We start from the raw sequence: 12,546 nt of genomic DNA, 5'->3' as shown, positions 1-12,546 counted from the left end.
ATTTTTCTGAAATCTAAAGTCTATTATATTGTTTTTCTATTATAGGTTGCTAATATAATTGTAGATTTTTTTTTTTTAATCAATAGAATTGTTGCATGGAACACAAATGCAAAACGCCAACATATATTTCTAATTTAAAAAAAGTATATACAACTCAAAAATGAGCTTAAACACAACCCCCCATTTTTCATTTAAAATGTTGTTTTTAATATTTTGAAACACCGTAGCACAACGATTTAATTGCCTAATATTTATTTAGATTCATAATCCGGATAAGAAAACATTACCCACCTTACCCCATACATTTCACAACCATACAATTCACAACCTATTCCATGAAAAAAGTCTTATTTTTTTAATTTTCCCAATGTAACCAAGTACACATTTAGAATTATTTTATGTTATTAAATTAAAACTATACATTATGAACTTTATATTTATTGACATATTTTGAATATACATTTCTAACAATGCAACCTTCAATAAACCCTACAACTTGTTAAATAAAATTAAAAACTCAATTCTAAACAGCTCAAATAAATAAACAAAACATTTACAAATTGAACACATACATGTTTCATACTTAATCTATTTATAAATATTTAAAATTGAAACACTACCCACAAAACCTTCAAAATAACCCAAATTCTGTAAAAATATTATCAAAACAATTCAAATGTAAATTATTACTAAAATCTAAGGAAATAATTTTATATCTAAACATTTAAAAAAACTACACATTTCAATGTTAAGCAACCTATATTGTGTACCCCAATAATTGTCTATACTATAATTTTAACATCAATACTGTTTACAACAAGAAAAAACTATGGGGCTCATTACGATCGCGGACGGACTTGCGTCCGTCCGTGACCCCTGAGTAGAAGGGAACCTCCGCATGGCCTGCGGATTTCCCTCCTGTGAAATTAGGATGTGACCGCCACCCTGGCGGTCCCATCCTCTATTTTTACCATTGCGGCGGGTGCAGCTTCAAGCTGCACCCGCCGCAATAGTAAAAATGCATACATTGCATTTGTATGCAGAAAGCGGCTGGCACAGTGCGGTGCCTGCCGATTTCTGCATACAAATACAGGGGGTACCATAGGTACCCCCCATCTGCACCCCCCACCCCCCCTTCACCCAGGTGGCCCGTAACGGGCCCCCACAGTGAAGTCCCACATGCTTTTCCACGGCGGAAAACCCGCCGCGGAAAAGCATTTTTTTGGACACATCCTAATATGGCTGGCGGTGTCTGGGAGACACTGCCACCATATTAGAGCTTTTCCGCCGCGGTTGTAAGCCGACCGTGGCGGAAAAGCGGCGGACTTAAACCAGGACCCACCAGCCATCCTAATGTGGTGGTGGGTCTTTGGTGGGTCCGCAGGGGTTTTCCCGCATCCTCCGGGCCGGCGGTGGCTTCCGCCAGCCCGGAGGATGCGGGAAAACCGCAATCGTAATGAGCCCCTATGTACTTACCTTTGGCATTATGTTCCAGAATATTTTTACAGTGATAATATTTTGACCATGATGTTATGGTTAAACAATATTTTGGAATCAATATCCAGCTACCATACCATTCACAAATAAATAAAGCCCAGGACTTGATATCAAGGACTTTAAAGTCAGGTCTGCTCTGCTTGTGATGTTGGATCATATTGCACAAAAGCCTATAGGTTTAAAAAAAAATAAAAGGTCCTTGTAAGCTCAAGCTGCCATTGGCATGCGACTCGCTAAAATCAGCCTGCTTTTTGGCAACATTGTGATCAGCAAAACCAATTATTAACATTGACAAATAAATTCTGTATTGATGCTTTCAGATGCAGTACAGATGACAGTGATAATGTATACACTGCTTTAAATATTCTGTCATTTTGGGGGCATGGCCAAGTGGGCCAAGATGGTGGACATGCCCTACTGAACTCCTGAACACATGTGGCATCTTTGTAACCCTGGTGCACCCACAACCACAAACCTGAGGCCCTAGATTTGTTTAGGGGACTTCTAATCCTCCTGTTTCCTCTTTTGGGTCCCATGGTTGCCTGCACTAAATGCGGGACTAGAACAGCCAGTTAGACAGTATCACAGTGTGAAGCGAGCAAGTTGGCAGAGGAGCCCGACTGGAGGCACCCCCGCCTAATAAGAACTCTGCCGCTGAGGGTTCGCATCTGCAGCTTAGGATCCTAGTGCCTGGTCTCGAACCTGTCCTTCCCTCTGCCTCACTTCCCTTGGATGCTGATGAGTTCGGTGAGATCGCCAATCGGGCTTCAGCCTGAGTTTGGTGTGTCGGGCAAGCAGCGGCCGGATTGAGCCGGAGCTCCAGGTGGTGAAGAGGGAGTGCAATCTGCAGTTAGGTGCACTCTGCCCACAGTTGTGGGATGCTCCAGAGTCTGAGGGGTCCTGGCTTCGCCTGTGCTCCAGTCTGGAGGGCCCACAGGTGGTGTCATGCCATCATGTCACATAACACAACAATGTCCATCAGACTGACTTAGATACTGTGGAGCAAGGAGCACAGTAGCTGGGGCCCAACATCATGGAACACTTAAGTGGGGCCCCCCTTCCTCTTTTTGTCTTTCTGGATGAAGTTGGTGGACTGCTGGAAGGACCTATAGTATGCCCCCACCCAATTGCAGAAAACAACAGTTAAGGACTACCCAATTGGGAGGGTGCAGAGGTCTAGAACAGCTTTGTGCCAATTGGGGCTTGGTAGCTTGCAACATCTGTGCCGGTTGCACGTGCTGCTGCCTTGACAACTAGCGGCGCAAGTGGGCCGGCTTACACTTGCGTAAGTTATGACCTTGGTGTAACTCTACAAGTTGTGCTTTACCTCTCACGGGTAACACGGGAAAACTTGGTTCAAAGTACCAGTGATGAATATGAAAGACAAGTTACTGTAGCCCCGCAAGACACTATTCAATGTGTAATTGACATGGAGGTATTGCTTTTGGGTTACTAACAATCCAATAAAGGGACCAGAGGCACTGTGGAAACGGCAGCAAACCTTTTTTTATTATTCATAGTAGCGCACACACTGTACTAAAAAGAATGACCACTTTTAAGTAAAAAGTATTTATTACTACAGGAACAAGCTGTTTCTCAGTACATTTAAGTCAACTACACAGAATATTATAAAAACAGCAACAAGACCTGTATTAAGTAATGAGAATAAAATGAACATTTTAGGCATTGTAAAAATGTAATTTAAAATGTTATCTAGCTCACTAGTGCCTACCTCTATGAGCTGTATTATGAGAGCATGAAAGGCAGAGCAATTTGCAGTCTAAAGTTTTTAAGGGAGAAGAGACACACTGCATACCTGTGATGGGGCTCTAGCCCCTTCGCAGCACATCTAACCATCTGGTCAAGGTGACTTGGATGCCATTCTGCAGGCTATTCAGACTTCTATTCAGCTCTAGAGTCTACAAATAGAGGCAGTTGGGATTGAAGTTTCTTTACTGTGAGGAGTGGCAGATAGACTCATGGAGGAATGTGTGTCTAGAGGACAAGGTCTGAGAAGTCACCTTGACTGTCTCCCATCAGGACACCGTTGCAAAAACAATGGAAACTCAAGTGGAGGATGGTGAAAACAGAGCACAGTGTTGTAACCTGCATTTTGAGAGCTTCCCTGAGAGAGTTGAAGACAAGAACCCAGAGAGTTTTTTGGAACAATGTATTCTGACTTGTATCCTCCGGAAAAACTCTCCTTGTGCTTTAACATCAAACAGGCACACAGAGCTTTTGCAGAAAATAAACCACCAGGAGCTCATACAAGACCCATGATCACCAAAATCCTCAACTATAAAGATCTACATAAGATTCTGTACAGGGGGCATGCAAAGGAGTGGCTAGTGCTTTCCATAACATGGAATTGTGTTATCTATTGACTACTCCCGAAATGTACAACAGCTGAGAAAATCCTTTCATAAAGTCAAGAAGTTAAGAGCCCAAACGATACAATGCATGCTCGTGTTACCTGCAAAACTAAAGTAACATTTCACCTCCAAATCCCATTCTTTTTGAATCTCCAGAGGTGGCCTGGGAATGGGCTACAGAATAGAAACTGCTCTACAATAACAGGCCCCTTCCTTAGGGGTCCACTGATGTACCTAACAATTCTACACACACCAGGCATTGGACCACACATTGTAGGTGCAACAGATGTGGAAACCCGCACTGCTTAATGAAAGACTCATCTGATTCTGAAGCGGATAGTCCTGACAGCTCCAATAAGCATACCAAGGCAATACCGAGGCAGAGAACTCCTTCGCCTCACTCCACGGATATGCGAGTCGCTGCTCCGATGGATCCTGGACCCAAGTCTCACTATTTGGCAGCACCATGCTATCCTATGTGGTTCTAATTACATCAGGCAGATGATGAAGGAGCTATTCAATGAACTAATTGTTGGGAGACTGACAGATGCTTCTGGTGGTGGAGGGGTTGTTGGGGGGGGAGTTTCAGTAGTCCACCCATCGGACATCATGTTTTGTTTTTTGTTGTTGCCTGCCCAATTTTCTTTTGTTCACACACACACACACTATGGCATAGCCACTCCTTGACATTATTAGTGAAATATAGCTCATGATAGGTGAATCTTCATGCCCCTTCTCTCTCTCATTCCACAGTACTAATGTATTAGTTCATACCCATGTGCTGGAATCTTAAGGGCCTTATTGATCGAATAAAGAAAGGAGTGGTTCTCTGCTTCACAAAGAGAAATGCCCCAGCAATCATGCTTCAAGAGACACACCTGCTTTGTAATAATTGTACTATGTTGGCACAATATAGATACTTTAGTGTGTATCACGCCGATCACACAAAACTTGCAAACCATAGCGGAAACTAAATGCTTAGCACTTCACAGATGAGAAATTGACACAAACACGGACACTGACACACAAATTTCAAGAATACTTAACACAGATTCAGTGACCTCCCCAGAGGTGATCTGCGAGGCTGGGAAAGCCACCAGGAGAGGCAAAGCACACTTCAATCTTAAAGGATAAGAGAGGGCGGAGCACCAACAGATAACATTCCTGGAGGCAGCTATTGTGATCCTGAAGAGATCATATAATGATTGCTCCATTTAGGAAATACAACGGGCCTGATTATGAGTTTGGCAGTCTATAGGACTGCCGAACCCATGGTGGAGGTGTGGTGGCAGTCATCGACTGCCGCATGAGTAGTCAGACCGCTTTATTACAACTGCGGCAGTCGGGCCGTGAGGGTACTGCTGCAACTGCTGGGGGACCGCGATCCCTGGCAGTGATGTGGCGGTCCTGAGGAAGCTATATGCATGGTGGTGTCACTGCAGCACCGCCAAGAATATTATGAGTTTACTCCCTGCCTTACTTTCACAGCAGTGAGTATGCCATGAAAGTGAGGCGGGAGGAGTCAAAGGGGGCCCTACAGGGCCCCCTTGTGCCTCTGGAGATACATGCATGGGGGCACATGTTGTGCCCCCCCTTTGTGCATGCACCCCCTGTTCTTGCATGGCATGGACTTACCAGCTCATGCTATGCAGGAACAGCCTTTGACCTTCGCATTGCAATGCCTTTTTGAAAGGCACTGCCTTGGGAACGCAAAAGGACTGCCGGCCAGAGTGCAAACATACTTATACTCTGGTGGGTGGGCAGCAGTAAGCTTTGGGGGAGCGGGGGCAGGGTGGCAGCATGTAGGCTTGCTCTCACACTGCCAAAGTCATAATCAGGCTTTAATACAATTGGAGCCTGACCAGCCGACTCTTAGACAGGTATCCCTTGATGCGACTTGGTAGTGCTGGTTGACCCCAACAACAAGGAAATATGAATAGGGCAATAAGTCAGGCAAATTGATCTATTGTCTGGGGACCAAATACCTTGCTTCATGCTTAATTACATTCATAATATGTGATACAGGGGAACAGGTTTCAAGAGCCAATGATATAGCAATGGCGTTTACAGAATATTACTGCCTGGACACATCCAGAGAGGGATATGCCTATGCCCCTCATTGGAGACCCCCCATTACCAGTGGTGAACTTCACTGCACGTCATCCTTAGAACATCCTCTCATGGCTTAGGAACAGGATGATGCTATGGCAGAGATGCAGTGAGGCAAGACTCTGGGGACCAATGAGTATCCCCATAGATTACTACAGCCAACTCTCTACACTCCTTTGGGACCGCTTCTGGCCATGTTCCAAGACCTAGCACGAGAAAGGACACTTTCCCCTAGAGCTGGACCTAGCCACTATTGTACTGCTGCTCAAACGGGGGGTTCCCCCTGAAAGATGCTTGTCTTATCGACCAATATTTCTGATTAACACTAAATGAAAAATGTAGGTCAAACTTTGGCCAACAGACTCCAACCACTGCTTTCCCAGTGAATCCACGCAGACCACTATGGTTTTATACCACAGTGCAGCACACAACACTAAATATGCAGAGTTCTCATGGTCCTGGCCAGACTATCTGAATTGAGGGACCCTACTGCTCAATTACTTGTAGACCTCAAAAAAGCATTCACTTTGGTTGACTGTAAGTTTCTGGGGGACATTCTAATGCTAATGGGATTTGCACTCTTTTTTTGGTCATATGTGCAACTTTATACGCACAACCAGGAGCGCAGGCTTGTGTTAAAGGGACCTTATGAACCCCTTCCCTGTTCAACGGGCACCAAACAAGGTGGCCCACTGTCCCATCTCTGGTTTGCTCTGGCCATAGAACCCCTGTAGGTCTGGGGATTTGACTGGCGGTTGGCAATTATAGACTGTATTGCATTATATCTGGATGATGTCCTGCTCCTTCATTCCCAGCCCTCCTTTTCAGGACCCCACCTATTAAATATGCTGACCCTGGCACTGGGTCTGAGGGTCAATTGGACCAAGTCTCTTTTAGTTCCCTTGAACAGTGATGAAAGTAATGCTAATTGGCAAACCCAACTTCCTATCAGGAGGCTTAGGTTCCCATATCTGGAGGTCCATTAAGCCCCGGACCCACACCTCACATGGACTCTAAGGGGCTTATTACAAGTCTGGTGGACGACAGACTGCCAGACTTGCAGGGGCATGGTGGTGGCGGTCTTCTGACTTCCATATTATGACCAGGGCAGTCGGGCCACCCTGGGACTACTGCAAAAACCAGAGATCAAAGATCCCTGGCGGTTCCCATGCTCACCATGCCACTGAAGTCAAGCTAGCCTGGCTGATGACGGGTGATACCATGAAACTGCTCCCAGGAGGCTTGTTTCCAGTCCAGGGAGGACCTGGCCTGGCAGTTTGGGCTGGACTGTTCCCATTGTGAGCGGTGTCATTTCTGATTTGCATATGGCTGGGTCTAAACTGGAACGTCATGGTGGGTAAAGAAAAAATGGATTTAAGCCCAGAACTCTGTACTGGGAATGAATGTTTGACATTGTTTCAGCACTCTGCCGCCAATCAATTGTTCTTTTTGCTAAAGTAAGAAAATGCAGACTTGCCGAAATTGGCATTTTCAGAAATGTCTATTAAAATCAGACTGCAGCATCAGCTGGGATTTAAAATTAGGATTCCAGAGACACAAGACTTGGGAGGTCTTATCTTTCCGAATTAGAAATGACACTAAAATGTAATGAGGTAATCCCAGTGTTATCCTATGGGAGAGATAGGCCTTGCAATAGTGAAAAATGACTTTAGGAGCTTTTCACTTCCTGGACATGTACAATTTAAAAAAAGATATCAAGACTTTTCAATACATTGCACCCTGCCCTCTGGGTTGTCCAGGGCCTACCTTAGGGGGTGTGTTTATGTATAAAAGGGAATGTTAGGGCCTGGCAAAAGGTTTATTTTGCCAGGTCAACATGATTGAAGGGCTACTTAAGTGGGTGACACTATCAGTGTTGCAGGTCTACCAGTAGCATTTAATTTACAGGCCATGGGTACAGGGAGTACCACTTTACTAGGGTCTTATAAGTAAATTAAATATGACCATTGGGTATGAACCAATGTTACTATGTTAGTGGAGAGCACAAGCACATACGTATTGGTCAGCTGAGGTAAAGAGCACAGAGTCCTAAAACCAGCAAAAAAGAGGTCAGAAAAGTGGAGTAAGAAGGCAAAATGTTGAGGGGAGACCATCCCAAGGCTGTCAGGTCTAACAGTGTCCCTTCCTGCACAAAATCAATCCTGCCTGGAACGGGGGCACCCATTTATGCATGGTGCAAAGTGCCTTCATTAGCACTGGGCAGCCAAAGGTGCACCAGCGCAAGAAGAGTGCATGAATGCAGCATATCTAGATGGATATGGCATATTCCTGCCCTCTCGGGTGCTGTTCCATCATTTTATGTGTTCTTGAAAAGGAACTTATAAATGATAGATACACCTTCTCTGACCCATCTCTGTTACTCAGATGGATCAACTAGTAATAGGGACAGGTTCTTTACCTCATGACTGTTACAGGAGAATTGTGGAACTATGGTCCCTGGCAATTAAACATTACAGTCCTTCAAATGGCAATCAAGAGCTTACTGATGCACTGATCTTAAAAAATGAAGACAGTGTAGAGTCTGACAGTAGAGACTGGCATATTTGAAGCTTATATATATATGGATAAGCATTAAATTCAAGTCTGTCAATGAGTCAATCTTTTTCAGAAGTAGATACAAACAGCAAGTCATAGAGTAGAAATCTTACCATGAACAACGTAATGCGATGTTGCTACTTGCAAAGCTGTGAATGTATACCTTTATCATCTTTGTGAGGAAACAGTCGATGTAATCTCGTGGTGAACTGGGATCAAGCGTCTCCTTGTGTGTTTTGACTCTCTCTGTCACAAAGTTACGGAGGTTTTCCAGGTGCTTCAACTTTGCGTGGTGTGGACCTGGGAGGTGCTTTACGACTCTTGTAAAACTAGAGAATATCTGTAATGAAATATAAAGCATTCATTATTTATACCACCATAAAGACAATACTTGATATTTTACCCAGAGGTCAAACATTTGGAAATGTGTTTTTGCATCTGAAAACACTGAAACCATGTTTGTAGTGATTGTAGCAGATTTTGCATTTAGTATGATATTTCTGGCTAATGTAGACTCATCTTGCCTGCTGTGCTGTTTGTAGCAGCTTCCTCGTCCTCTGAATAACACCTAATAAATATAATCAAAATAAAAGAAATGTAAGCTCATCTTTTAATGGGTATCGTAAGGAGTTAGCAGTAATGAAGGTAAAGAAGCACTGTGTGAGTATTATACATTCCACACGTTCTGGATGTCCTATTGGGGAGCCTGGAACTGCCTTTGTAGGAGTCCAAGGAATTCATATTTCATCACTAAATTATTTTTCTCCTTCTTTGCTCATAATCTGCTGGGTATATTCAACTCTTCATTCACTTAACATGTTCTAGGAGCATTACAAAATGGTGAGATGTACAACGTATTTTTATGGTTGCAAACAACCTGATTTGGAGTTGAGACTGCAAAAATATTTTTTAATATACTAATCCCATTTTAGGAATTGATTAACTTTTACCAATTCCTAAAACGGGATTGCATTCCATATGGATTCAGTATTCAGAGGGAGCATGTTGAAGACATTCCTTCAAAAAAACAAATTAGTTTGCAATGTGTCAGAGTTCTGCAATGGAAATCAGGGAACAAAACATTGAAAAACTACTGACTTCAGATTTAAGGGGCAAATGCATTTGTAGAAAAGAAAAGGTCCCCTACATACATCTTTCTCTTTGTGAATATACAATAAACGTTTGTTGGGGAGTATATAGTGGTGTAGGGGAAAGCTGCCAACTCTAAACCAACCTTTCAAAAAAGAAAACTTTTCTTGTTAAATGAACTTCTGCATTCTTCAAGGAAAATGGTCTGCATCTTAAAAATGTTTACTGTAGTGAGAGGTGGTCACAGACATGGTGGTATGTTGACTCTAGCATGCCACCATCCCTGTGATGGCCACTAATCAGAGTGAGTGTTGATCTACCACATTAATATGACACCCATCATTAGTATACATGAGGTAGGTAAGTTTCTGACCCACTCCAAATCAGAATTTAGCCAATCAATCAATTAGTAGATAGGTCAGTTTGTTAAACTCTTCATTGGTCTCAAAATACTGGCTGCAAATTGGAACTGGAGTTTTGCGACAAGGTATTCATACATCATGCTTACAGTTTCCTAACACATTTAAATAAGATCATGTAATACCTACTGCACGAATTACAGCAAAAGCAAATTCCAACATTAAAAACACATGGCCAGAAGATCGACATTGTAATATCTACACTATTAACTTTTGTTCTTAGTTTGTTAAATTTGGGAGTGCTTAGAAACAAGCCAACCATGTTGTATACGTGGGTTGTTATCATTTGAAGTGGACACGAGCGGAGGTGTTCGTGTCGACTTCATATGTCATCGCGTGCGTGGTAGCATCTTTTAAATGCGTTGGAAGGGATATAGGCATGGCGGTTGGCGGTTTGTGTATTCTTGATTGTACCTGACTTGCCTGGAGAGGATCGCTAAAAGTCACAATCAATAATGTCACAAAACTTGGCCGATCGCTTTTAGGCTGGCCACACCAAGAAAAATTGGGAATTAAATTAGATCCCAAAGCTAATCCTCCTATTTACTCTGTTGATGCAATTCCCATTGGGGATGATTCTATCAAAAAGTTCAATGACTCTGAACTACTTTCCAAATTAAAAAGTGAATTTCCTACCCTATTTAATGGCAAGTTGGGGGAATATCAAGGTTTTCAACATTGCATAAAATTGCATGCAAATGCTATGCCTGTACGTCATCAAATAAGGAATGTTCCTTTGTCCTACAGGAACAAACTGAAAGACATGCTCCAAGATATGTGTGTAAAGAAGATAATTGAACCTGTGGAGACTTATGTAGTCTCAACAGTGCCATTTGGGTTGATGCTCACCCCCTGCCTAATTTGCATGAAATGGTATCCACATTAGCTGGGGCACATTTGTTTTCATGTCTTGACCTGGCTAGTGCATACCATCAAGTTGTCCTACATGAAGAATCCAAAGACTTAACTGCCTTTATAACACCAGAAGGTCTTTACAGGTTTTGCAGGGTGCCTTTTGGCTTAGCCGTCACAGCTTCTGTTTTCCAAAGACTAATGAAGGAAACCCTGGATGGTCTTGCTGGGGCTATAGCTTTCCAAGATGACATTTTAGTCTTTGGTAAAGATGAGGAAGAACATGACCATAATTTAGTTGAAGTTCTAAATGCATTAGTAACCAAAGGTTTGACTCTTTGTGCAGACAAGTGCAGATTCAGGAAACATTAAGGGGAATATGTAGGACACTGTATCAGTGGAGATGGTATCAAACCTAAATTGTCCCATTTGGAAAACATCAGTAAGACTCCCATTCCTAAATCTAAAGAACAGTTGGTCGCTTTTTTAGGACTAATCGTGTTCTACGTCAAATTCATTCCAGACTATGCAACTTTGTTTGAACCTTTTAGAAATTTGTTAAAGAAAAATTTGAAATTTACTTGGACTGATGTTATGACTTCTACTTTCTCTACTGTCAAAAAAACTGATTGCCGAGTCTCCATGTCTCAAACCTTTCATTGTTGGCAAACTTTTTTTTTTTTTTAAATCTTTATTTTAGAATTTTCATAGATACATAACAACAGTACAAGGGTATACTGGTACGTGTTCCATGCAGAGTAAGTAGAAAGCATGTTGAGTTAAGGTATAACATTGAGCAATAAGACAAGTATCATACAAGGGCAGTAACACGGAAAGGCAATTGTATCAAGTACAGTCCATAGCATCCGGCCAAGGCAGCACCGACAATCAGTAGAAGAATCATATCAGGATACCAGTGGAAACAGAGCAAGTGAATTAAGACATGGCAGCAATCAAGGATACAGCAAAAGCAATTATATCTCAAAGCAGTATATTTACAAGGTGCCAGAATTTACAGGTGGTATATTATGAATACGATCACGTTCCAGACCCCCATCATCAGTGCTGCCCGCATCATTACAAATAGAGTCCCCATCGTTCGTTCCCTGAGAGGTAAGATATACCGTCACCGGCCCCCAAATGTCCTTCTGTCTGCATGAGGGCGGCTGTTTATTGGCAAACTTTGTATCATAATGGTAGATGCGAGCAATTGATCATGTGCTTCTAGGACGTTGCGAGAGTCAGAGCATCATTACTCTGTAATTGAGAGGGATCACTGAAATAATATCAATAACAAAAATATAGAATTACACAAATATCGAAGATAAAATATCGAATACAAAAATATAAAATTCCTATCTACAAACAGGTAAGTACAAAAATATCGAATCAAAAATATCGTTTAAAAAACATATAGTTAGTCAAAATATCAAATTTCTTTAAATGTCTAAATAAGAATTTAAAATTAATTACATATTAAAAATAATTAACTAAAATATACTTTAAAATACTTAAATAACCTGAAAATTATTAAATAATTAATTTAAGTTATAAAAAATATTTACAATTACATTTTTGCAAAACATATATATATTAACTTAATAATAATAAAAAAATATACAATATTTTTACCGTAGGATAGCGGGAGGGTA

The 12,546-nt window shown here is 41.9% G+C and overlaps 1 protein-coding gene across 1 annotated transcript in view; it reads right to left on the bottom strand.

The window, feature by feature from the left end:
* Nucleotides 1–12,546, bottom strand: part of LOC144781957 (cytochrome P450 2G1-like) — a 415,302-nt gene that overhangs the window by 206,166 nt on the left and 196,590 nt on the right. The window contains exon 5 of the mRNA XM_078661047.1: nt 8,698–8,874. Within this exon, the coding sequence (XP_078517173.1) occupies nt 8,698–8,874 (177 nt within the window). The remainder of the gene's footprint in view (nt 1–8,697; nt 8,875–12,546) is intronic.

The sequence above is a fragment of the Lissotriton helveticus genome, chromosome 9, assembly GCF_964261635.1.
Source record: "Lissotriton helveticus chromosome 9, aLisHel1.1, whole genome shotgun sequence".
Lineage (NCBI taxonomy): Eukaryota > Metazoa > Chordata > Amphibia > Caudata > Salamandridae > Lissotriton > Lissotriton helveticus.
This window is presented reverse-complemented; position numbering and strand designations above follow the sequence as displayed.